This window comes from Doryrhamphus excisus, linkage group LG4 (genome assembly GCF_037039965.1).
Source record: "Doryrhamphus excisus strain RoL-2023G ecotype Guam linkage group LG4, RoL_Dexc_Guam_v1.1, whole genome shotgun sequence".
NCBI classification, from domain to species: domain Eukaryota; kingdom Metazoa; phylum Chordata; class Actinopteri; order Syngnathiformes; family Syngnathidae; genus Doryrhamphus; species Doryrhamphus excisus.
The window spans coordinates 20180301-20207457 of record NC_136360.1 but is presented as its reverse complement, the minus strand read 5'-3'; the positions used below and the strand labels follow the sequence as shown (position 1 = coordinate 20207457).

The following is a 27157-nucleotide window of genomic DNA, read 5'->3' as shown; positions in this document are numbered from 1 at the left end:
CGATATATCCGAGGTTTACTGTATATACTTATATACTGAAGCAGTTAAGCATATCTAATGTGATATATTTTTGTAATTTGAACATGTTACATTTCAAGCTTTAATATCATAATAGAATGGAAAATAATTTATTATACACAGTGTTATTTGATAATGTGATTCACATGTACAACGTAATTGAGAAACTGTGAGTGATGTATGTATATGGAATGCTATTTCAAGTACATAGATAAAAATGGTGATGACTTGTGTTGTAAATGCAGGTCAGGTTTTTTACGTGTACCGGATTACTACAAGACGCTTTACAAATTCAGTGGATGGCGAGCTATACCCAGTGATACCCAGCTATACCCAGCTTGGATTTGGAACAGGATTTTCCACTGGATCAACCGGAACCAACCTTCTGTGCGGTAGGATGTATCAGCCGCAACTGGTACAGAAAAGTGACAAACAATAGAGTGCACTCCGAAAACTCAGACTAAAAGAAACTTTTGACTAAAATATTTTTTATTTTAAAATTTTGTTAAAACTAAATGTAAAAACTAACTAAATGTTCTGGTTAACCAAACTCTGTCATTGTGTGGTCGTGGTCATTCCCTTACACTTAGCTCCGTAAGTGGGTTGCACTTGGAAAGCGTAAGACTACGGACTTATGCACATGCTTTCTTTCATCTTCTGTGGTTTGGAGTGTCACAAGGTTCAGTCTGCGATTCTGTTCACAGTGCCACGTCACATGTAGGTGTGTCTTGTATATTACGTTATTTTCACTCAGTGATCCATTCCTGTCTGGATGCAACTCTTTACCAATCTGGCACAGTGTAGAGGCAAATGTTTTTCAACCCGCAATAAAAAAAAAAAAATTCAGGATCAGCGTCCCTTGTGGGCAGGGCCTTACTGTGCTCAAGCAGGTCTAATTACATATGTTGGATAATACGACGAAAAGGCATTAAAAGCCGCAAGGAAGTATGCTCTCCAGAAAAAAACAACAGTAAACTGCTAACGCTAACTCTATGTTATCGTAATTGATTATATCAATCCTTATTGGGTAATATAAATGTAAAGGTGACTAAAAGGGTGGTATTACATGACTTGAGGTCTTTAATACAGTAAACCTGGGATATATCGGACTCGGATATATCGGAAATTCGCTCACAACAGACAGATAAAAAAGAACCAATTTTTCTGTAATGCATTTCCAATAAAAATTCATTGCATATATCGGATTTTTTATAACGGATTTCGCCTATTTCGGACAAAATCTCCAGTCCCGTTCCAATTTCCCTTGCATATATCGGATGGCCGCATCGTGGCCTTTGATCCATCTTTGATCCATGTTCACAGCCAAAGCTGAAGATTATAACATCTTTGTATGAATTACAGACATGTACATGAGCATGTACAACGAAAAAAAAAAAATCTCAAATCTGTAGAAATGCCTTCTTGCTGCTATTATCGAGGTTTAGAAACCAAACGATAAACGTAAACGCAAACGATAATGATGTCACATGCTATTGAAATGTTGACATATTAAACATATTAAACATGTTGACATATTAATATCAAAATATATCAAATATTATAATAATATAATATCAAATATAATATCAAATATTGACAAGTCGGCAAGTTCCCATACATTTCAATAGCATGTGACGTCATTATCGTTTGCGTTTACGTTTCTCGTTTGGTTTCTAAACCTCGCTAATAGCAACAAGAAGGCATTTCTACAGATTTTTTTTTATTTCGTTGTGCATGCTCATGTACATGTTTGTAATTCATACAAAGATGTTATAATCTTCAGCTTTGGCTGTGAACATGGATCAAAGAAAGTTCCCCCATGGCATTGCGTGTCCGTGTAATGAATGTGGCGGACATTTTCCTGTATACGCATATAACGGATTTCGCTTATATCGGACAAAACCAGAGGGAACAATTGAATCCGATATATCCGAGGTTTACTGTAATGTTAAACCTATATTTAGAAGGTTGTAAACAGGTTTAGTATGCAATACATATGAAAATGTTCATATTGAATCATACTTTGCGGAAATTCACCTATCGCAGTGGGGTGTTGAACCAATTAACCATGATAATCGAGGGATTACTGTAAGGAATGAAAAAGGACGTGCATGACGTACTGGAGCTGCTGGCAATGAGGGAGGATGCTCTCCTCTCCTGGAGACTCAGGTGGTTGTCCTGCTCGGTCAGGTTGTAGGCCTCCCACCAAGAGACATCCACGTTCTCCGCGTAGTTGTCGGCATCTGAGGCAGAGGGGTGTTGAGGCTTATTTTGAATCTGTGTTTTGGTCTGTGTTTTGTCCTCAGGGGCCAGTTGCAGAGGGGTAATGGCGGCAAGCGGTGGGTGCGCAGGTTTTCTTTCTGGCTGCTGGGGTTGGACCACCGTTATGTTACTATTGTGGGACGTCATGCCATGCGTATTGGCCGCCTCGCATGTGTAGATGCCACTGTCACTGAGGGTCAGGTTGGTTATTGCGAGAGTGCATACGCCGTTCTCTGTAGCTTCCATAAGATGACGCTTATCACTGCTGACTTGTTGGCCATCTTTGAGCCAACATAGTGTGTCATATTGTCCTTCTACAACACACACCAGACTGAGGCTGCCGCCAACATCTGCACAATGGTTCTTAAAGACCTCTTTGAAGACTGGACGCATATCTTTGATTGGAGCTTCTTTTATTTGGAGTTCATGGCCAGCGCTGGTGCACATCTCCGGTGAAGCATGCTGGGCTGTCTTCTGGACAACCACCACGGGATGAAGGCCGCAGGGTTGGGTTGGGTTGGATTGGACTGGGATTTCTGTCAAAGCCTCTGAGAAAGTTTCATCTTCAGAGATGTAGAGGAGAGGAATGTCTTCTTCTGTCGTTTGCACTGCTTGATAGTCATCGTTCCCGACCAGTGACGCGAGATCCGTCTCTTTGTCAGCTTCAGGTTCTTTTCTCATGGGTTTTACGGGATGTTTGATCAGCTGTTTAGAGACTGTTTTCTTCTGATTCCCAACCAGTTCAGCATCTGCTGGCGGCGACTGGGTTTGCTCCAGTCTTGATCTCTCCTCTTTCGAAGGCCATGTTGGCTGCTTTAGAAGCTGTTCTTCAGATGTCGTCATGACTCTCCTTCCAAGCTGCTCTTCTTGATCTGTTTCAGTGTCTCTGGATAGCTGTTGCTCCATTCCTGTCCTTGTTTTGCTTTTTGACCTCACAGGCGGCTTTGGACGACCATGTCCAGCCTTTAGGTCTTGAGGCTTAGGTTGTATTTCAACTGAATTGTTGTCCTGAGTTTGAGCCATTACACGTCGCTCCTCTACGATCTGTGTGGTCACTCGTTCTTTCGCCCGGCCTCTCTGTTTAGCTCCTTCCTGAGAATCATTGATTGTCATGTTTGATGGCTTGAGAATGATCTCATCTGTTTCCTTTGGAACACATTCAAGAGTCTCTTTACCACCTACCTTTCCTTTGGACCTGGCCGGTGGCTTTAAATACTCTTCGCTATGCTCAATTGACTTGCCTTCGTGTTCTGTTGTTGCTTGGCTCCCAATGGATGTTATAATCGGTTTCACAGCCTTTTTGTCCTCCTCGACTCTCTTCCACAGTACTGTCTCTGGATGTTTCTCCATCTCTTCAATTTCACCAGCCTTACTGAAAGGTTTCTCCTGCCGCTTTTGACTTGTTTCCAAGTCTTCAAACGGCTGGTTCCATTGATTTTCCACCTTGTCTCCAAGAGTCCTGTCTGGGTGAATAACTTTATCTTGTCGCATTCCCGGTTCTCGTTTGTCCAGGTCAACTTTTTCAATCTTACCCTCTTTCTCGCGCAACACTACTGGTCTTTTTTGAACCTCCACATCCTGGTCCATTTTGTCCTGTTGGTTTGCATTCTGAGAAGTTTCTGTATTCTGGGTGTTTTCTCTTTGCAATGCCTGGGCAGGCTCCTCATTGTTAAACATGGGTTCTATATCTTGTTCTAACACTGTGATGGATGCTTTTCGCATTGTCCTCTTCTTGGGTTCTGGAGGAACAGGGTGAGCATCAGGTAGATGCCCATTCTCAGGCGTAGGTGTGGAAACACTGCTCCTTCTCCGTGGCATTATCGTTGGAGGTTCCTTTGGTAAAGTAGTCTTTGGCACTAGTGGGAAGTTGGACAAAAAAGGTTTGAGGGTTAAAAATAATAACTTTGTTGCTGTATATTTATTACACAAACCTTTTACTGACACTGTCCCTGTGGTCTCTGCACTTCCTGCTTGGCATGTATAGCTGCCACTGTCCTCAGGACGGATCTCCTTAATATGAAGCTGGAGGTTGCAGCCATCCTGCTTCATCTCATACTTCCTGTTAGCTTTTAGAGGCACAGTGTTCTTCTTCCACTGCACCGACACTGCAGGTTTATACAACTCACAGCACAAGATGGCTGTCGCTCCCTCTTCTGTCTCCATACTTTGTAGTGTTGTCTTGAACTTCGGAAGGAGCTCTACATAAATACGCACAAATGGTGACAATGGTGGGGCTCCAAATTGTGCATCATAGAAAAAGCATTGCACACACACCTTTCACGGAAACAGTTGCCATGGTTTCTGCTTGTCCTGCTTGACAGGTGTAGCTTCCACTGTCTTCAGGTTTAAGGTCCTTAATATATAGCTGGAGACGGCAGCCATCTTGTTTCATCTCATACTTCCTGTTGGCCCTCAGAGGCAGCCCGTTCTTCTTCCATTGCACTGACACTCCAGGTTTAGACAGTTCACATGACAGAGAGACTGAACCTCCGTCCTCCATCTCTATATTTTGTAAGTCTGTCACAAACAATGGTGGCAGCTCTGGGGGATTTCAACAAAAGATAATTACATTTCTCCTACAACATTGTGTGAAGCAGTGGGAATTGGACTCACAAGACTATGAGTACACACCTTTCACTGACAAAGTGGCTGTGGTTTCTGCACGTCCTGCTTGACACGTGTAGCTTCCACCGTCTTCAGGTTTAAGGTCCTTAATATATAGCTGGAGACGGCAGCCATCTTGTTTCATCTCATACTTCCTGTTGGCCCTCAGAGGCAGCCCGTTCTTCTTCCATTGCACTGACACTCCAGGTTTAGACAGCTCACACATCAGAAAGACTGAACCTCCGTCCTCCATCTCTATATTTTGTAAGTCTGTCACAAACAATGGTGGCAGCTCTGGGGGAATTCAATAAAAGATAATTAAATTTCTCCAACATTTTGTGAAGCAGTGGGAATTGGACTCACAAGACTATGAGTACACACACCTTTCACTGACAAAGTGGCTGTGGTTTCTGCACGTCCTGCTTGACACGTGTAGCTTCCACCATCTTCAGGTTTGAGGTCCTTAATGTTGAGCTGGAGGATGCAGCCATCGTGTTTCATCTCGTACTTCCTGTTGGCCCTCAGAGGCAGCCCGTTCTTCTTCCATTGCACTGACACTCCAGGTTTAGACAGTTCACATGACAGAGAGACTGAACCTCCGTCCTCCATCTCTATACTTTGTAAGTCTGTCACAAACAATGGTGGCAGCTCTGGGGGATTTCAACAAAAGATAATTACATTTCTCAACATTTTGTGATGCAGTGGGAATTGGACTCACAAGACTATGAGTACACACCTTTCACTGACAAAGTGGCTGTGGTTTCTGCATGTCCTGCTTGACACGTGTAGCTTCCACCATCTTCAGGTTTGAGGTCCTTAATGTTGAGCTGGAGGATGCAGCCATCGTGTTTCATCTCGTACTTCCTGTTGGCCCTCAGAGGCAGCCCGTTCTTCTTCCATTGAACTGACACTCCAGGTTTAGACAGTTCACATGACAGAGAGACGAAACCTCCCTCCTGTATCTCCACACTGTGGAGTTTCACTTTGAAGAATAATGGGAGCTCTGAAAAATATGGCATATCATTTTGTAACAGTAGCGAAATGTTTGGCTCTTCATGGACACAAGAGAAAAAACTGGCCCAGCACTGCCTCTCAGTCTTAGTAACGGTGTGTTCGCCGTCTTTGATCAGTCGCTCTCACGGCGCGAGCAACTTCACTTTGAACGCCCTTGTTCTTTTGTTAATCCTCCTGGAATCATGGCAAGCTCCCAATTTACCTACGTATCCATAGGTATGAATGTGAGTGTGAATGGTCGTTTGTCTATATGTGCCCTGTGATTGGCTGGCCACGAGGGTGTACCTGGACTGCTGGGATGCTGGGATGCACCTTATAGTGCAGAAAATACAATCCATTCCAAGGAGAAGCATAATAGAATAGCTTTTAAACCCAACTTACAGTGTGTTTTGCAGAAATGGGATAGAATTCCAAAATGTAGAAATGTATTTAGTAACTACTTTGCTTGGATAATTTATAACTACTCAATGTACATTGACACAATGTACGTACCTCTCACGGCTACAGTTGCAGAAGTCTCTGCACTTCCTGCTTGACAAGTATAGCTTCCACTGTCTTCAGGTTTAACGTCCATAATGTTCATTTGGAGGAGGCAGCCATCTTGTTTCATCTCGTATTTCCTGTTGGCCCTCAGAGGAAGCCCGTTCTTCTTCCATTGCACTGACACTCCAGGTTTAGACAGTTCACAGCGGAGGACAGCTGTGTCCCCCTCCTCCAGCTCTGTATTTTCTAGGTCAGCTTTGAATGACACTGGAAGCTCTGGAGAGGCATTAAAGACATTCATTCATTCATTCATTCATTCATTCATTTTCGACCGCTTTTTCCTCACGAGGGTCGCAGGGGGTGCTGGAGCCTATCCCAGCTCTCTTCGGGCGAGAGGCGGGGTATGCCAGTCAATCACAGGGCACATATAGACAAACAACCATTCACACTCACATTCATACCTATGGACAATTTGGAGTGGCCAATTAACCTAGCATGTTTTTGGAATGTGGGAGGAAACCGGAGTACCCGGAGAAAACCCACGCATGCACTGGGAGAACATGCAAACTCCACACAGAGATGGCCGAGGGTGGAATTGAACCCTGGTCTCCTAGCTGTGAGGTCTGCGCGCCAACCACTCGACCACCGTGCCGCCCCATTAAAGACATATGATGTTCCCAATTAAGGAAATGGTAAAAGCTGAGATGAATAGGAATATAATTGCTTTTAGGAATAAACCAGTTCAAATTGAAAGGGAATTGTTCTTTGGACACACCTTTTACGGACACAGTTGCAGTTGTCTCGGCACTTCCTGCTTGACATGTGTAGATGCCACCGTCCTCAGGTTTTAGCTCATAAATGTTGAGCTGGAGACAGCAGCCATCTTGTTTCATCTCATACTTCTTGTCGGGCCTCAGAGGCAGTCTGTTCTTCTTCCATTGCACTGGCGCTCCAGGTGTAGACAGCTCACAGGTTAGACAGGCTGAACCTTCCTCCTCCACCTCGGTATTTTGCAAGTTTGTAACAAAGAATGGTGGGAGTTCTGGGGGAATTCGACACAAAATGGGATTAAGGTAAGACAAAAAAAGTTTTCCTAGAGGCAGTTCCGAAACAATTTGCTCCAGTTGTGTGAGTGTCCACGGTGTGATGCATGAAGCCATAAAATAGTTGAAAACAAGATGAATCAAAATGCAGCATCAGACACAATGAAAACAATGCAAACATAAACTGTCCAACTGTCTGCGTTCTCACACCAAATCAGTCTACAGTCTTCTCTGCTTGTGTAGTTCCTACTTCTCCCTTATCTTCCTGCTTTGCTTCTCATGTCTTGTTTTGATCCTGAGCCTGTCTCCACATTACTCACTGATTAACTGGTCTCTCCACACAATTGACATGAGACGCTCAGGGTCGGGGGGCCCTGCCCTGATGGAACATTCACCGCCGGTCAGGTAATGGACAGTTGGAAGTTGAGGGTCATGTGCCTGGCGGTTCTACTTTCTATTAAGGACATCGAAATCATCCCAATTCGTAACCTTGATAACATGAGTGTTGCTAATTGGGATTAGGCATTGCCCTGGTGTATCACAAAATTCTGAAGACATCGATTGATGAATTGATTGAGAGGATAGAGTGGACAACAGGTCAGTTGAGTCTACTGGACTGTGGCTCGCTCACTAACCCAAACAATTTACCGTAGTCTGTATTTCGGCCTCCCCCTTAGCATCTGCCTTGACCAATGTCGAAGACTGCTGCAGTGAGATACTCTACCCTGCCTCTTTTTCTTTGGGGACATCTGTTTTTTGTCTCTGTCTGGGCCCCGTTCATGGACGTCTCCACTGCTAAGAAACTGCTGGGTTATCACGATGACATCCTGCGGACTTGTGGCGCCGAAGTCGAGCACAAGGCTCCCCAAAACTTCTTCAGGTCTCCAAGAAGACTACATACACGTACACACACAGCATGCCGCCGTCCCTTTGGTGCAGCTCGCGCCTAATATGGCTGCATTTGCTGTGGCTTGCTGCCACCTTGCACTGGTAACTCCTCCACTCCCCATTCCCTTTCCCCTGGTGCAAGTGTCGAGCTCATGTTGTAATGTTGTATGTTGTCAGCTTTTACTTATTTTATTTGTAGTCAGCTTTTTTTCATTTGTTAATGTTTACATCAGCAGCTGTTTGCAAACTCTTGGGTGGGGGGGGTTCATTTGACGTTCAACATACTTATTTTCTTCTGTCGCTTTGCTTTGAATGGTATTTGAGTATGACAATAATTGATCTTCCTGTACAGTATACTGTGTATCCTGTGTATATCAATGCTCTGTTTATACACAGTATATCGGCCACTGTATCGGTTATCAGACGATCTCTTTCAGCCCTCAATATCGGTATTGGCATCGGCCCAGAAAATCCCATATCGGTCAGGGTCGAGTCCCTACTGGAAAAAACGGAAAGTGCAGAGTCTCTAGCTTCAGTAGCATTTTTAGGAATTATTATTTAGGACTTGCATTAGTCTAAAAATGGCATTGCAAATCCCATTGCTGGATACAGCTTCAATGATGCCATAAAGGAAACAAGAGCAGCACCTTTTACTGACAAAGTGGCACTCGTCTCCGCGCTTCCTGCTTGACATGAGTAGCTACCGCTGTCCTCGGGTTTGAGCTCCTTGATGTGAAGCTGCAGGAGGCGTCCATCCTGCTTCATCTCATACTTGTTCCCGACTCTTAATGGCAACTTGTCTTTCTTCCACTGCACTGTGGTTTCTGGCTTGGATACCTCACAGCACAGGTAGGCGGAACCACCCTCCTCAGCCTTTACGTTCTGGAGGTTTTTGTTGAAAAATGCTGGTAGTTCTGGGAGAGATTTGATTTCATGTGAGGAAGTAGAAGAAACTAAGAAGACAATGTGAATTTAATACACACACCTTTGACTCTCAAAGTTGCAACGGTCTCCGCACTTCCTGCTTGACATGTGTAGCTTCCACTGTCTTCAGGTTTCAGTTCCTTAATGTTGAGCTGGAGGAGGCAGCCATCTTGTTTCATCTCATACTTCCTGTTGGCCCTCAGAGGCAGTCTGTTCTTCTTCCACTGCACTTGTGCACCAGCTTTGGACAGCTCACAGCTCAGAGAGACTGAACCTCCCTCATCCTTCTCCACACTCCGCAAATCTTTCTTGAAGAATGGAGGTGGCTCTGCGTCAACAATAGAGCGAAAAATTAAATTTTTTTATTTTTATTTAAAATGTATTCCAATAAATCTTATCCTTTCAACAATATTTTTTTTTCTTTACCAAAGAAAATACATACATATGCAATTGGAAATCAATCAGACAACCAACAATGACAAGTAACACAAAAAAAATTTAACTGAATATTAGCAGTAATTTTTAATAATAATAATGATAGTAATATTAAGTCAAAAGTTTGTTTTATTTTTTATATTTGTTTTTCTTCCCCACTCCATTTGAAACCCTTTCTAAAGTTTAGAAGAAATAAATTCGAGGGTGACTGTGTAATGGCCACAGAAGCCCATCAGCATAGTTAGTGGGTCCGTAAGCGCGTCACTATTTTCAAGACTCAGTTGTAAGGACACTGCTGTCATGGTCTATGTACAAAGGAACATTTTCATGTATTATACACGTACCGTATATGTATATCATCATTGCTATCATTTACCCTTTCCTTCACTCGTGCTTGAACGGATTGGATTTTGCCGGGAGATTCCGGACCCGAGGAGTTCCTGAGTGGAACTGCAGCTTTCATCTCAGTCTTGAACGTTAACTTTGACTCTTAAAGGAACTTTGGGGGCACTTTTGCATTTTTGTCAGTGTTTCTGTTTTTTAGAGCTGATATCCGCTCCCCTTCTTGTTTGCGTTGTAGCTTCGTTACCTCTATAGGAGGGCGCGATCGTTGCAACTGGTCAGTTTGCTATCTTGCTAGCTCGCTAGCTAACCGTCTTGAGTCCTTACATAAGCATAGCATAAGAGTTGTGCACTGTGGCATAAACAATGAATAATCGGAGTGTAAATGTGACTATAGGGGTGTTATTTAATGTTTACCGGGCTCCCATAATGTTTTAAAAACCCTATTGAGAAAGTCATAAACAGGTTTTTCTCAGTGGGAAAAAGTCAGGTTGTCCGTTCAAAGCCATAACCCGACAGTGTTGCCGTACCTTCCAACCTCTTTGTCTGCAAAGAAACTGCTGCTAATGATTTGACTGATCGATGACATGCTTTATACTTTATACTATGCTACGTATAGTATTGACTGTTTACTTTTGCTTTGAAAGTCACAATAACAAATTTTCACCATTCAAACACTTGCATGCAGTTTGAAGTCTGCTCTTTCGGGGCAAGTTGATTGCGTCAAAATTACGAGAATTAAATTGAAATGTTCAACTAAAAAGTCATCATTGAAAAAAATTCAAGTCAAAACATGACAGACTCCTCCAGAGTTCATATGAATATGTCCAATTATTTGTAGGGGCGTCAGGAGACCTTCAGCTCTCGAGTCAAGACGAAGATTGAGTCTGAGAGACGAGACTAGATTTAAACTTTACTTTTAAGAAACCTGCAATGAAAAAACATACGACGATATATTGCAATCTACTAATATAATTTCTATAAGTTACATTCTTCTGCACTCTTAGTGTATGTGCTAGGGGCCCCGCCTCCACCCACCAAGACAAAGAGACTCTATGACTGACGAAAGGGCTCACTCAGGCTATGACCGCAGGGATAATAATGTACGAGGTAAAAATCTATGCACCTTTGACTGTAACAGCCGCAGTTGTCTCTGCGTTTCCTGCTTGGCATGTATAGCTGCCACTGTCCTCGAGTTTGAGCTCCTTGATCTGAAGTTGGAGGAGGCAGCCATCCTGTTTCATCTCGTACTTCCTGCCAGCCCTCAGCGGCAGCCGGTTCTTCTTCCACTGCACCGGCACACCAAGCTTGGACAGCTCGCAGTACAGGACGACTGAGCTTCCCTCCTCAGTCTCAACACTCTGCAGCTCTTCTTGGAAAAACGGAGGGAGCTCTGAAGAAGGGGAGAGAAAGGATACTTGTGGACACGCTTGTTCAGCTCAGGTTGTGTCGCCTGACTTCCTTCATTACCTGTCACAGTCAGCTTGGCAGTGGCCTGCACGTCTCCCGTATCACAGCAGTATACTCCAACATCCAGGGGGTCCACATTGTGGATGAGCAGTCTGTTGACTTTTCCCTCCTGATGTATCTCAAATTTTTCACAGTTCCTGAGAGGGATGTGGTTGCACCTCCAGGTAACGGCGGCAGTGATGTCAGAGATTTTGCAGGACAACATGGCTGTCGCTCCCTCTATGATTGTCACATCTTTAGGCATCTCTTCAAATAAAACTGGAAATGAAATAAAAGCATTGCTTTAGCAAATCCTGACAACAGGTTTAGATGTTTACATCTTCTCACCTTTGGGCTTTGGTACTACCAGAAGACTTGCAGATGTCTTTTCCTCCCCGACCACAAACGCCACAGTGCCTGTCTCCTCGGGTGTTGTCATGGTGAGGACCAATCGGTGTTGGCGACCCTGGTATGTCATCTGGTTCATCTCATTCCTCTGCAGCGGGCTGGAGTCGAGCCACCACGTACCCTCGCTCACATTGGCATGGCTGAGCTCACATGCAAACGTGGCGTCCTCACCGGCTGTCACCGTAACGTCTTTAAGCTCTGTTACAATTCGCACTCTCTCTGGGTTGGACATTCGGTAGATGAAGATGGTTTTGTAGAGTCTGAGCCTTCATAAGGATTAAGGACTGTGTTTCCACATACCTCTTACAACCAACTTGGCAGTGGTCTTCTTGCCCCGGGTGATGCAACAGTATTCTCCAGCATCTTCCAGACGCAGCTGCTTGATCTCCAGCGTGTGCGTGGCTCCTTTTTTTGTTAAACTCACTCGTCCCCCAGCGTCAATCGCAGCGTTGTCTTTCTTCCATGTGACCGGGACGTTAGCGCTGGAAACTTCGCACGACAGAAGAACCGATTTTCCCTCCATCACCGCTTGGCTGTCCAGCTCCTTCTCAAAGAACACGGATGCTGCCGCTGCAGCAGAACAAGAGATGCTGATGCTTACTTTCCATTTACCGACTTAGACTGAGCACACTTTGTATCATCATACGATAGTTTTCATAACTCAAAATGCTAAAGTCATAAAAAAAATAAAAAAATAATCCCAACCCAAGTGCTACTCTAATTACTATTGCAGCAATTTTACTGTGAAACAGTACGACCAGTAAGTACAGTAGCAGTAGCCTTTCATGAATGATATATTGCTCCTTTAACTCTTAACTCTGCGGCTGAGTATTGAGTATTGACTCTCTTGGAAAAGAAACAGTCAAACTAATATTGGAAAACATTACTAGAATTTTTAAAAGTGTACAATTTTATTTCAAAAGTTGCTAACTATATAGTTAATGATTTATCAGATTGTTATTACTATTTAGCATGGAACCATATTTGGTCCCCTTGTGATTCAGCTTAGAAGAGATTGTAATAGAATAAATAGAATATAATAAAACAAATACATAAAATGAGAAAAAATATTACATTATATAAATATTTAAATTCATTTTGTATTTGATTTAATCAAATATTTAATTATATATTTCTTACATTTTAATAATTTCATTATACATATAAAATAATAATTAATTATACAGAATGAAATTATAAATATGCAAAATAATTAATAGTACAATAAAAATAACAATACATTTGAAAGACATAATTGTATTTTAGAAGAATTATAAAGAAATTAATTAATTACATTTAAATTAATTAAATTAAATTACATTTAAATTAATTAAATTAATTAATTTACAATAATAAATTAATTTACAATTTATAATATGATACATTATAGAAAAAATAAAAACAATACATTAAAAACAATTCAAAGATATTCATCCATGATGATAATCGCGGCAGCAAATTCATGTACAAAATTCATATATAAAATTTTACAAATTTCCCCACTGAGGGACGAATAAAGGCATATCTTAATATCTGTAATATATGTAGCTGTTTAATTAAATTATCTAGAAAATATAAGATTTAAAATTATTTTTTATAAAAATGTAACAAATATTTTGAATGTATGTTTCAATATTCAAAAGAATGAAAACAATAAAATGTACATACATTTTATAAATATCATATATATATAAGTATTTGTAGTATTACACTACCACTCAAAGGTTTGGGATCACTTGCAAATTTCTTTGTTTTCCAGAAAAAAAATAAATTTTCATGCATTTCACAAACATTTGTATCCATTTCACAAACAATTAAAATGAAGGAGATGATTTTCAAAGAAGGATGTACATTTTTGCATAGAGGCCTACTATCAACAACTGTCAGTCCTCTGCATCAATCTCCTGGTATGGCTGCTAATCCAAGTTCATCATTTTATAAAGCTAATAGATTATTAGAAAACCATCTAAAAATCTAAACTAAAACTAAAATCTCTTACCACTACTCCCTTCAGAGAGCAGCACAAACTGGGTCTAGGACAGGACAGAAAGAGGAGTGGGAGGCCCCGATGCACAACTGTGCAAGAAGACAAATATCTTAGAGTGTGTAGTTTAAGACAAAGACGCCTCACAGGTCGTCACCTGGCAGCTGCACTAAATAGTAGGAATCAAACACCAGTGTCAGTATCAACAGTGAAGCGGCGACTTCGGGATGCTGGACTTCATAGCAGGACTGCCAAGAAAAAGCCATATCTCAGACTGGCCAAAAACATTTCTCAGTTATCCCAAACTTTTAAGCGGTAGTGTATAGTAACCTAAAAAAATATTATAAAAACTGAAGACCTCTGAGATGTTCCCCTCGCATTGACATTCAAAACGATATACCTAAAACACTTATCAATGTAAGAAGCTGAACATGAACTGATTTGATGGTGTTCTCATCCCATCTAAAGGGAAGAAAAATCAATCAATGTTGCCTTCAAAAGTAAAGATAATTTGGCAGCTTTGAAAAAGATGTTTCTGCACCTCCCCTGATGTCTTTTGGTGCCTCCCAGTTTGAAAACCTCTGATCCACTTTGAGGTATCCCACCAAAAAAAGAGTCACTGTATTCAAGGGGACCTATGATGCTTTTTCCACCTTTCTGACCTATAAATGTAGTTAGAATGTTGTATTCCAGTGTTAAACCCTGCCATTCATTCATTCATTCTTTTTCTGGTGGCCAGCCAATCCCAGGGCACATATAGACAAACAACCATTCACACTCACATTCATACCTATGGACAATTTGGAGTCGCCAATTAGCCTAGCATGTTTTTGGAATGTGGGAGGAAACCGGAGTACCCGGAGAAAACCCACGCATGCACGGGGAGAACATGCAAACTCCACACAGAGATGGCCGAGGGTGGAATTTAACCCTGGTCTCCTAGCTATGAGGTCTGCGCGCTAACCACTAGACCGCCGTGCCGCCATAAACCATGCCATAGTTTCAGATAATCAGGTTTGCCCATTTGGAAGTGAGCCCTGAAAGATGTTTTGGGATGGCTGAAAACGCTCGGTTTCAGAGGGCGTTGCAAAACTGTTCCTTTGTGCGCTTTCTTATGGGCGTGTCTGTAGGCCAGATACACTCTCGGCCCTCCCCCACGCTCCACTTCCCCAAGCTCTGTGTTTGTGACTATGAACATGAAATATTCATCCGCGGGGAAGGGTGCATTAATGTCGGACACGCTGTGTGTCCATGAAGGTGGATAGAACCACAGCGGCCCCTGTCTGGAACACGGTAGTCCCGCAAAAAACGTGTTCTGACCACATTGTCGGCAGTTAGTAAACGCTGTGCCTTTACGTCCGGCTTCTGAGATCCACGGTGTGTCTGACAATGAGTGCTCCTCCTTGGGCAGACGAGGTTGGAGGCGCACCAGCGGTGCCTACTCTTCGAGTTCGTACAAGTAAGTCAGTGGTCTCCAGCCAGTAGCTCATGAGCTGCCGGTCGCTCCGAAACACTTTTAGTGTTTTCCATCCATCCATCCATTTTCCTCCGCTTATCCGGGTCACGGGGGCAGCAGTCTTAGTAGGGAAGCCCAGACTTCCCGGTCCCCGGCCACCTCCTCCAGCTCTACCGGTAGGACACCAAGGCGTTCCCAGGCCAACTGTGAGACATAGTCCCTCCAGCGTGTCCTAGGTCTGCCCCGGGGCCTTTTCCCGGCTGGGCATGCCCGGAACACCTCACCAGGGAGGCGTCCGGGAGGCATCCGGACTAGATGCCCGAGCCACCTCAACTGACTCCTCTCGACGAGAAGCGGCTCTACTCTGAGCCCCTCCCGGATGGCTGAGCTCCTCACCCTATCTGTTAGGGTGAGGCCAGCTACCCTACGGAGGAAACTCATTTCAGCCGCCTGTATCCGAAATCTCATTCTTTCGGTCATGACCCAAAGCTCATGACCATAGGTGAGGGTGGGAACATAGGTTGACCGGTAAATTGAGAGCTTTGCCCTCCGGCTCAGCTCTCTTTTCACCACGAAGGTCCGGCACAGCGACCGCATTACTGCCGAGGCTGCACCGATCCGTCTGTCGACCTCGCGCTCCCACTTTCCCTCACTCGTGAACAAGACCCCGAGATACTTAAACTCCTCCACCTGGGGAAGGACCTCATTCCCAACCCAGAGGGAGCACTCCTCACTTTTCCGACTGAGAACCATGGCCTCTGATTTCGAGGTACTGAGTCTCCTCCCAGACGCTTCACACAACGATGCAAACCGTCCCAGTAAACGCTGAAGGTCGCAGCCCGAAGAAGCCATAAGAACCACATCATCTGCAAATAGCAGAGATGAGATTCTAAGGCCCCCGAACTGGACTCCCTCAACACCTTGGCTGCGCCTAGAAATTCTGTCCATGAAAATTGTGAACAGAATCGGTGACAAAGGGCAGCCTTGGCGGAGACCAACGTTTACCGGAAACAGGCTCGACTTACTACTGGCAATGCGAACCAGACTCCTGCCCTGTTTGTACAAGGACCGGATAGCACGTAGTAATGCGCCACCAATCCTGTACTCCCAGAGCACCCCCCAAAGGACGCTACGAGGGACACGGTCAAATGCCTTTTCCAGGTCCACAAAGCACATGTAGACTGGTTGGGCAAAATCCCATGCACCCTCAAGCACCCTCGTGAGTGTGTAGAGCTGGTCCAGTGTTCTACGACCAGGACGAAAACCGCATTGGACCTCTTGTATCAGAGGTTTGGCCAACGGTCATACCCTTCTCTCCAGCACCCTGGAATAGACTTTCCCAGGGAGGCTGAGGAGTGTGGTCCCCCTGTAGTTGGAACACACCCTCCGGTCAGCCTTCTTGAAAAGGGGGACCACCACCCCGGTCTGCCAATCCAAAGGTACTGTTCCCGACTTTTAGTGTTTTCAAAAACTTTATTCAAGTGCTGTTCGCAGTAGTCAGGAAGTAGTTTGGGCGTGCCCAGAGGCAGGCCGTGGATAGAGTATATTAAAACAGACTGTTTTTTCCTGGCAGGAAGCACAAATCCAAGGTAATACAGCTGGAATAGGTGCAGAGTATGGATGATCTATAAAGTTTTCTGTGCGGGTTATGGTGTGTTGCTGCTCTGTAGAGGTCCATAACTCAATACAAAGGGTTAAAAAATGAGCGTAGTAGGTCCCCTTTAAATACAAATTGGATTTCTCAACAACAGGAAGATCATTGTTTCTGCCAAAGCGCCAAAACAGGCGAGTCCTGACACAAACCAGGAAGCTCATAAATTGTGTGTTATTTTTGTAGCAAATCCTACAAAATAGAAGCATGCGTGATTACCTCGCACGTTCACTTCAGCTGTCGTCTTCTGCTCGCCGAAGACGCAACTGTACTCCCCGACGTCCTCTGGCTGGATGTTTCTGATGCTCATCTCAGCTATGTTCTCCTTCAGAGTCATGTGATACCTCCCTCCTTGATGGAGCTGGTCCTCCCCCTTCCACCACTGCACCGGACCCCCCGTCTTGGAGAGCTCGCATCGCAGGGTGACGTTGCCTCCCTCAGCAGCCTCCTGGTTCTTCAGACCCAGCTTGAATTTGAGGGGGATCGCTGTGAATGAGGGATTGGGTAATGTATCATTCTAATTCACTGCACACGTTCCTATATTTACATTTCTGGCTTACGTGTAACAGTGATGTTTGCTAAGGTCTTTACGTCGCCGTAGATGCAGCTGTAGACCCCGCTGTCCTCCAGTTGCATGTTCTTGATCATCAGCTCCAACATGTTGTTTCGGTTTTTGATCTGATACTTGAAATCATTCTTCAGCAGCTCTTGTCCTTTCCTCCACTCCACAGCAAGGCCAGGCTTGGACAGTTCACATGCCAGCGTCACACTGCTCTCCTCCTCCACTTTCTGGTTCTTCAACTTGGTTTTAAATGTGATGGGAGGCGCTGGAAATGCAAGTTATTGTTCCAGCGTGTGATTGTTTTTTATTGAGAACCAGAAGAACCGAGCGCTCACCTTTCACCACCAGCTCAGCAGTAGATTGGCTGTCTTTGGTCTTGCAGGTGTATCTGCCAGCATCACTCTCTTCCACGTTGTTGATGAAAAGCTGGGTGAGATTTCCCTCCTGCTTCATTTCATATTTATACCCAGGCTTCAGGATCACTCTTCCTTTCCTCCAGTCCACCGGAGCTCCGGGCTTGGACAGCTCACACCAGAATACTCCGCTGTCACCTTCTCTTAGCTCCAAATTCTGAGCTTCTTGGATAAATGTGACAGGAAGCGCTGGGGGAAACCAACACATTACAATGTCTTCTCTGCACTAACCAGACACATGGTTACACATGGTTACACATGGTTCACATGGTTACACATGGTGACACATGGTGACACATGGTGACACATGGTTACACATGGTGACACATGGTGACACATGGTTACACATGGTGACACATGGTTACACTTGGTGACACATGGTGACACATGGTTACACATGGTTACACATGGTTCACATGGTTACACATGGTTACACATGGTGACACATGGTGACACATGGTGACACATGGTGACACATGGTTACACATGGTGACACATGGTGACACATGGTTACACATGGTGACACATGGTGACACATGGTTACACATGGTTACACATGGTTACACATGGTGACACATGGTGACACATGGTTACACATGGTTACACATGGTTACACATGGTTACACATGGTGACACATGGTTACACATGGTGACACATGGTGACACATGGTGACACATGGTGACACATGGTGACACATGGTGACACATGGTTACACATGGTTACACATGGTGACACATGGTTACACATGGTTACACATGGTTACACATGGTTACACATGGTTACACATGGTTACACATGGTTACATGCTGTATAGCCATTAAAGCTAGGCAAATTTCCCCACTGAGGGACGAATAAAGGCATATCTTATCTTATAGGTCAGGGGTTTTCAACAGGAGGAGAGTCGCACCTCAGACTCACTGACGGTGAACCAATCCAAGAACTCGATAATTTGTAATAAGTAGAACATTTATGACCGTATGATATGGTATAGATATGCTCTGATCAATCGGCCACTCATCAGTATCGTCCGATTTCTGTGAAAAATGTTTTTACACCGATTACATGAGCTTGCAGCCCGTAGCAATCAGCGTACTTTTTGGGGGAGCATTCTTCTTCCACTTTCCTTCTCACTGTGCAGGCGTGCCAAAACAAGTTGGCATGTCTGCCATGTGGAAGTACATGCCACAGAAATATCTGGCATTAAAAAGCTTTCATTTCTTACAGCATTTGAAGAACCAACACTTGACTGAGTCTGGTAAGTTTTCAAGGCTCAGAGTGGGATAATTCAACACTGGACATTTTTTAACACGTATTTTTAACCTACAGTCATGGAAAATAATATTCGACCACACTTGTGTCTTTCTTCTCTTTTCATGTTAATGTGTGGTACAACCAAAGGTACATTTATTTGGACAAATGTTATAATGACAACAAAAATAGCTCCTAAGAGTTTACTTTTTGGTAGCCCAATGTTATTGCTGTTGATCTAAGAACTGAAGTGATTTTTGGTTTTATTATCAATAAAACCATTGGAGTTGTTAGATAGCAGCTCTTAAATTATTCTCTTATTTTGTAATCATTATATCTGTCCAAACAAATGTACCTTCAGTTGTGCCAGGTATTAAAATGAATCAATAAACTGAAGAAACAAGGCTGGTCTAATCATTTTTACCATAACTTTATAACTTATAACTATAACTTTTTAACACTGCATGAAGTCATGAAGTCATGAAGTCATGAAGTCATGAAGTCATGTACATGTACACTTTGGTAGGTGGGCGGCTGTGGTGTGGTGGATGTGGGGCGGGCGGGCTGGCTGTGGGTGCCGGGGCGGATGGTGGTTGGGGTAGTGCACTGCGCGGCGCTGGCTGGGATTGGCGGGGGGTGCTTGCCTGGGGGCGGGTTGGTGGGCTGTGGGTCGTGGGGGAGCCTTGGCCAGGGGTTTGTGGGTGGGGCTGGCCGGGGGCTCGCAGACGACCCCCGCTATTTGCTCGTGTCTGGCTGGCCCCCTCTGTTTCTGATCTAGTGGCTGTCTTCCCACCTCTGGGGTGTCCTACTCGACGGGTGGATGGGAGATGTGGTGGGGACGGGTCTGCGTTGGGGCGCATGGCTTGTCTTCTTGGTGGTCTGGGGGTGGCATAGCTGGCGCGATCTTTGGTGGCCTGTGGCCGGTCCTGCAGCCCAAGGCTTGCTCCGGGCGGTGCTGTGCTGGCTTGCCCCGCTCGGTTGGTCGGTAGTGCGGGTTTGGGCGTACAGCCCAGCTGCCCTCCACTTTTAATGACCTCATATGATGCATACACATACATACACCACACATAGGGCAGCCCTTTGGTGAAGGCCTATTTGTAATTGCACTATAGACACAATACCATTCCATTGTACACACAAGTGTGGCGGGCGGGACCGGAGAGCCTTCTGCCTACCCTTGCGATTGGCCGGCTGGCTGCTGGGGCACGGTGGCTTGCTCGGGGTGGCCTGGGCTGCGGGATGATTTGATCTGGTCGGCCTAGTCATCCTAGGGGTGCCGCTGGAACCAGCTGATGCTGGAGCTTGCCCGAGGGGCGCAGTTGGCGGTACTTCCCGTGGACTGTCCTGGGTCCTGGGGAACCTCTGCGCCCTTGGGGGGGGGGGGTGCTCAGCGGTCCCCGGGCAGTGGAGCCCATGCTGCTGGTGGCCTGAAGTCTGCAGTGGTGGCTTGGGGTTGCTGCGCTGTGGTGGCTGCTGCGGGGACCGGGCTGTGTGTTGGGGTGGGGCCTGATCTCGCTTGTGGGGACGGGGGGAGGTGGGCCTTGGGGTCGGGCCTGCTGGGGGGGTGATGCTTTCCTTGTCGTTGCCCGTCCCCAGTCTGTCTTAGGGCTCGTCGGGGATGGTTCTCTGGTACGTGGATGGTGCGCTGCTGGTTCGGGGGGGGGGTTGCCTCCCGGTGGATGGCGAGGTCCGTCGGTTGGTCTAGCGCTGGTCTTGATTCCTCGGCTCTGGTGCTTGGCCTCCCTGTGGCTTGGAGCAGTGGCACTTTTCCGGGGGTGAGCTGCTCGATGGATGTCGGCCGGTGCAGTGAGGTGCCTTGCTGCTCGCCTGTGCGCGCCCCCTGCTTACTCATGTGCTGGCCTTCCCTCTCGCCCGCTCCTCACTGCTGTAGCCCCGACGCTGGGGTTGAGGGGGGGCTGGGCTGCTATCCCTGCAGGGCCTGGCACTGCCGCCTGGGCCTCCATGGGGTAGTGGGTCCTTGCCTCTTCTGTCGCGGCCGGGGTGGTCCTGTGTCGGTGGTCGGGCTTGGGGTTGCCTGGGGCGGGCCAGCTTCCGCCTCCTGGGGGTGTGTGGGGGTACGGTGCCCCCATTTACGCACACATACATGAATATGCACACCAACAGAAGTACACACCTCCATATGGGCACTCACAGCACATGGGTGCTTCTCTACACAATCTACCGTCTTATCCTTGATGTCTTTATGCTATTGGTATGCTATTATTACAGTAATAATGATGTCAAGCAGTGAGATTGTAATTACTGTAACTGTATGGCTGTAATTGTGTTTACTATCACGGTTGGTAAGTTGGACTGTTTCATTTCACTGATATCATCTCCATTGTGACCCTTAGCCATCATTGACATTTAACTGATGCAGTCCTGTTTGTCACTGTTGTTGTCATGGGAATTGTTGTTGCTGCTGATTATGTCGCTCTCTACTGCCCCCTACTTATTTTTTTCTCTCTTTCTTCTTCTTCTTTTCTGTGTCCCTTCTTGCTCCGGTCCGGCCGCTCCAAATTCGCATAACAAAAACATTATTCATTCATTCATTTTCTACCGCTTTTTCCTCACGAGGGTCGCGGGGGGTGCTGGAGCCCATCCCAGCTGTCTTTGGGCAAGAGGTGGGGTACACCCTGGACTGGTCGCCAGCCAATCACAGGGCCTATATAGACAAACAACCATTAACACTCACATTCATACCTATGGACAATTTGGAGTGGCCAATTAACCTAGCATGTTTTTGGAATGTGGGAGGAAACCGGAGTACCCGGAGAAAACCCACGCATGCACGGGGAGAACATGCAAACTCCACACAGAGATGGCAGAGGGTGGAATTGAACCCTTGTCTCCTAGCTGTGAGGTCTGTGTGCTAACCACTCGACTGCCGTGCCGCCCCTAACAAAAACATTAAATAATGCCAAATCTGATAATAATGAGCAAATCTGTTTATCATGTAAGGGCATTTAGCCCAACAATACTGCCCCAATGGCAAACAATTAAATAAATAAATAATGAATTTGAGGTAGCTGGTTACCTAGCTAGTGCCTGTCTCAAGTCGCTGCAGCATAAGAGTTGCACGATGTGTTGTTAACAATGAATAATAAGAGTTTTAAGGTGACTATAGGGGTGTTATTTCATAATGTTAAAGACCATATTCAGAAAGTCATGAACATGTTTTCTATGTTTGACTACCAACATAATACATTTATTGACATTGACTTTTTGCGGGTATGCTGGAGTGTATACCAACACCCTGCACAGGAATTACTTAATTAATTAATTAATTAATCGTCTGGAACCAATTAAGCGCTCTAACTGAGGGATGACTGTGTAGTGCTTTTATTACATTTAATTACTACTTTTAGCTCGCTGACTGTGCTGAGTCTTATTGTCTTTGTGAAGGGAGCATTTTTGCTAAATGGGATCAGTTTAGATGACGCCTACCTCTTACTTTGATATCCGCCGAAGTGATGGCTGTACCAACAGAGCAGCCGTATTCCCCAGCATCCTGGAGCGTTACATCTCTGATCAGCGCCGTGCACACCCTGCCCTCCTGCTTCAGCTGATACCTTCCTCCCTCCTTCAGAAGTTGAGCATCCTTCCACCACTCCACGGGGACTCCCGCTTTGGACAGCTCGCAGTGGAGCGTCACACTGCTCTGCTCAACAACTTCCTGGTTCTTCAGCTTTTGCTTAAATGTCACTGGAATTGCTGAGAGGAGAAAATACGATGAGGGATGGATGGAACGTGAAGTAGTACACAGTGAGAGGAACAGAAATTGGGGTTTTACAAAGACAATTGAGATATTTATTTAAAAATACTATATTGTATTTATTATTGTATTATTTCTCACCGGTGATGATAATAGTAGCAGTGCTTTTAATGTCTTCACAAACACAGCAGTAAAGGCCGCTGTCTTCAGGCTGGCTCTTTCTGATGACCAGCTCCATGATGGAGCCTCTTTGTTTCAGCTGGTACTTCTCGCCGCTGGTTAGCACTTTGTCTCCTTTCATCCACTGAGCCGTGAGCCCTGCTTTGGAAAGCTCGCAGCACAGCGCAACAACATTTCCCTCCTGCACTTCAACGTTACTCAGTCTTTGCAGGAATCTGACAGGTCGTTCTGAAGGGAAAACACCATGTGAGTGTCAAGGTATGCGCTTTGTATTGGATTTTTATTGCATTAACAAAGTTATTTGCTTTGTGATATATTCATTCATTCATTCATTTTCTACCGCTTATCCTCACGAGGGTCACAGGGGGTGCTGGAGCCTATCCCAGCTGTCTTCAGGTGAGGGGCATGGTACACCCTGGACTGGTGGCCAGCCAATCACACACATGTAGACAAACAACCATTCACACTCACATTCATACCTATGGACAATTTGGAGTGGCCAATTAACCTAGCATGTTGAATGGGGGAGTAAACCGGAGTACCCGGAGAAAACCCACGCATGCACGGGGAGAATATGCAAACACACAGAGATGACCAAGGGTGGAATTGAACTCGGGTCTCCTAGCTGTGAGGCCTGCGCGCTAACCACTCGGTCGTAAGGAAAATCTACTAAATGCTGATGTAAATTTTTTGTTAAGGTGCCCGAAAATTGGCACCTGCCTAGTTTTGTTTAAATAATAATTGCACACTTTCTGTAAGTCCTATAAACTTCATCACTGCGTTGGTCTGCTGTATCAGTGTTTTTCAACCTTTTTTGAGCCACGGCACGTTTTTTACATTGTAAAAATCTTGTGGCACACGACTAACCAAAAATGTTCCAAAATGTCACCACGACCTCACACGTGCATCAATAAGTCTATGGGAGGAACAAGGTAGGTGTTGCCACACGGACCAATATTACATTGCTCTGCCAGTCTTTACACCACAGACACTCCACAGTAGCCATGTTTTTACATCACCACTTTTTCTCTTTCCCAATCACCTTTCGGGAAACAATGGTATCCATGGAAAGGAATATTCCAATCTCTTGTCTACATGCACCGAGAAAATCAACCAGAATAGTCAATAGGGCATGCCCAGTAAAACGTAAACACCAACATCACGTGATACCGGCTTCCCCGAGTTTTTCTTTCACTTGTTGGAATAACTCCGTATTGCCAGTTTTTCGTCTGTCCAGTCTTGGAATTTAGTTTGAATGAAAAACAAACTTTGCTTAGTCCAGTGCCGATTGCTGGCCTCCATTTTTAAAAGTGAAGAACGTCTGGATCTGCGTGTTACGTCATATCTGAGCATGCGCTGAAAGAACGCACCCGGGATCAATTTAAACAGGAAAAGATCAAATTCAATCTTGCTAATATTTTATAATTAAACTCAGGACTTGTTTAATATAGCTATATATGTTCTTTTTTTACAAAAAAAGGACTTGTCAATAAAGTATAGAAGGGTTTAGATTCTGTTCCACAAATGGCGGTAATGCACACAAAAGCTGCTTTCAATAGAAGAAGAAAAACACCAGGAAGAAGAAGGCACCCTGACAACTTTCCGTTTGAGCGGGTACAAGATACCTCAATCGGATTGGTTAAAGGAATATTCCATCCCTGTTCAATTCTTTCCGTTTGAGCAAATAAACCAAAGTGAATTGGAATATTTGGGTCCATGTATACTATTGACATAATGGCTATTGACATAATATTTGCAAATGATGATTAATAAATGTTAATTATAAAAAGTGATATTGGATAATTCCTCACGGCACACCTGACGGTTTCTCAAGGTACACTAGTGTGCCGCGGCACAGTGGCTGAAAATCACTGTGCTATATGATATATTTAACTGAAATGGCCGATCCCAACAATCAGTCATTTATAGGAAATTTTAAGGAAAATCTTGAAAATTATCAGGGGTGCCCAAACTTTTTCACACCACTGTATTGCTATGTAATACTCACCATTCACAGCGACCCGCGCCGTCGTGCTCTCTTCACCACATGTGCAGGTGTAATCCCCGGTGTCTTCCAGGGTGGCCTCTCCGATGGTCATCTCCAGCTGCAAATCCCTCTTTCTCATCTGGTACTTGTCTCCATGCCTGAGTACCGACCCTTCTCTCTGCCACTCCACCGACTGGGCAGGTTTGTTCAGCGCACAACGAAAAAACACGCTGGTGCCTTCCGTTACCTCCTGGTTTGCCAGCAGCAGCGTGAAACGTGGCGGCAGGCCTGTTTGGTCAAGAACAACAGCAAAAATGCATGAAATGAGTTGAAAGTGGAGGACCAATGATGTTTGACCCTGTTTTAACAGACATTTTTTAAAAGCTATCCATTTTCTAGAATACAGTCTTAGCTTGTTTTGTTTTTTATCTGTTAATTATTTGCATACGAACCCGGACTAAAATAAGTGATTTTGTTGCAGATCACATTTTTGACCGACATGGGCCCACATTGAGCGAGCATTGAGTGAGCATCCCTAATTCACATTGGAGACACTGAAATCAGAGTATATTTACATTGTTAAATCAAATGATGAATCCAATACCAAAATAGTTGTCAAATTATTTTATGATCATTTAGTCATTGGTTAATTGTTGCAGTTCTATACTCAATTAATCGAAACATTAAGCTTCAGATTAATCATCTATGAAAAGAACCCTTTGTTGAAGGTTTAGGCTCAATTACTTGTGTATTTTTCATCATTTGCTGGTGGTCCCACAACGTACAAGCAAGGATTTACTACTGTAAAATTCAAGGACTGGAAGTGTCACCTTGGACTGTGAGCTCGGCAGTCGATTGGCTGTCCTTCGTCTTGCAGATGTATTTCCCGGCATCGTTCTCCTCCACGTTATTGACAATCATCTTGGTGTAAGGGCCCTCCTGCCTCATCTCGTATTTGCCTCCACTGCTCAGAAGCACTCGACCTCTCCTCCACTCCACGGGAGCTCCGGGTTTGGAGAGCTCGCAGCATAAAACGCCACTGTCACCTTCCTTTACCTCCACATTGCGGAGTTCTCGTTTGAACGTGACAGGAAGTGCTGTTTTCAGTGACACATCATGAAGGTTATCATCTACATGTGATGGTTGCCGCAGGTTCTGCCGGTATAGTTTCACTTACATTTCACTTTGAGCTCAGCGGACGTTTTTTCATCTCCTGTGATGCAACTGTACTTCCCCGCGTCTTCCACTTGAACGTTGACAATGGTCATCTCAGCCATCTTCCCCTCCTGCTTGATCTGATATTTGCTGGACGACACCTCAGATAGCGCCTGTCCGTCTTTCTGCCATTGTACCGGGGCGTCTTTTTTTGACAGTTGGCAGCACAGCGTCACGCTTTGGCCTTCTTCTGGCTCCTGGTTTTTCAAGGTCACTTTGAATGTTGCGGGAACAGCTACAAGAAAATGTACACAAAGAAGAACACAGATTTTATTCTGTGACAACAAGAGGTATATCCCATCCAAGGCTGCAATGGGGACGTGTCCTAAGACTACATAAGTGTAATGGAAAGATGGAGGTATTTTTCTGTTGTGAATAACAGTGCTGTGGATTTTTTAGCCCAAAAATATTGTATGCGGCAATGAAATACAGACTTATGCAATCTATCTATTGTAAAGAGTACTTATGAAGAACAGTTATGGATTGTCATGTTTGGGCTATTTCCTTTCATGTAAAACTTTGTTCTGTGCCGAGAAATTGTGTGTTGCTCATGGGTATGAATACTTTTGCAACCCACTGTGTATGTATATGTACATCGATATATTAGGTCTGTCAATCGATTAAAATATTTGATCGCAATTGATCACATTTTTGGTCCATAGTTAACTCACAATTAATCGCATTTACTCGCAGATGGAAATATGTTTTAATCTATAATAAGTAGGGGAAATCTCTTTGTGGTAAACGATTCGATGTGCAACTACAACAATAAACGATCAAATTTTATGTAAAGGGATATCAATTTGGGAACTTTGGAACATTATTTAAAAAAATACAGTCAGCAAGCATATTTTTGTATGACTATTTTTCTTTAT

General features: G+C 44.6%; 1 protein-coding gene across 1 annotated transcript in view; it reads right to left on the bottom strand.

The window, feature by feature from the left end:
* Nucleotides 1-27157, bottom strand: part of obscna (obscurin, cytoskeletal calmodulin and titin-interacting RhoGEF a) — an 81099-nt gene that overhangs the window by 39921 nt on the left and 14021 nt on the right. The window contains exons 19-40 of the mRNA XM_078790352.1: nucleotides 26245-26517; nucleotides 25898-26164; nucleotides 25089-25355; nucleotides 23042-23308; nucleotides 22633-22899; nucleotides 17859-18125; nucleotides 17522-17788; nucleotides 17181-17447; nucleotides 12171-12440; nucleotides 11811-12089; nucleotides 11484-11741; nucleotides 11140-11406; nucleotides 9298-9564; nucleotides 8960-9226; nucleotides 7157-7423; nucleotides 6391-6657; nucleotides 5621-5887; nucleotides 5268-5534; nucleotides 4912-5178; nucleotides 4555-4821; nucleotides 4212-4478; nucleotides 2139-4136 (exon numbers count right to left, since the gene is read on the bottom strand). Of these exons, the coding sequence (XP_078646478.1) occupies nucleotides 2139-4136; nucleotides 4212-4478; nucleotides 4555-4821; nucleotides 4912-5178; nucleotides 5268-5534; nucleotides 5621-5887; nucleotides 6391-6657; nucleotides 7157-7423; nucleotides 8960-9226; nucleotides 9298-9564; nucleotides 11140-11406; nucleotides 11484-11741; nucleotides 11811-12089; nucleotides 12171-12440; nucleotides 17181-17447; nucleotides 17522-17788; nucleotides 17859-18125; nucleotides 22633-22899; nucleotides 23042-23308; nucleotides 25089-25355; nucleotides 25898-26164; nucleotides 26245-26517 (7617 nt within the window). The remainder of the gene's footprint in view (nucleotides 1-2138; nucleotides 4137-4211; nucleotides 4479-4554; nucleotides 4822-4911; nucleotides 5179-5267; nucleotides 5535-5620; nucleotides 5888-6390; nucleotides 6658-7156; nucleotides 7424-8959; nucleotides 9227-9297; nucleotides 9565-11139; nucleotides 11407-11483; nucleotides 11742-11810; nucleotides 12090-12170; nucleotides 12441-17180; nucleotides 17448-17521; nucleotides 17789-17858; nucleotides 18126-22632; nucleotides 22900-23041; nucleotides 23309-25088; nucleotides 25356-25897; nucleotides 26165-26244; nucleotides 26518-27157) is intronic.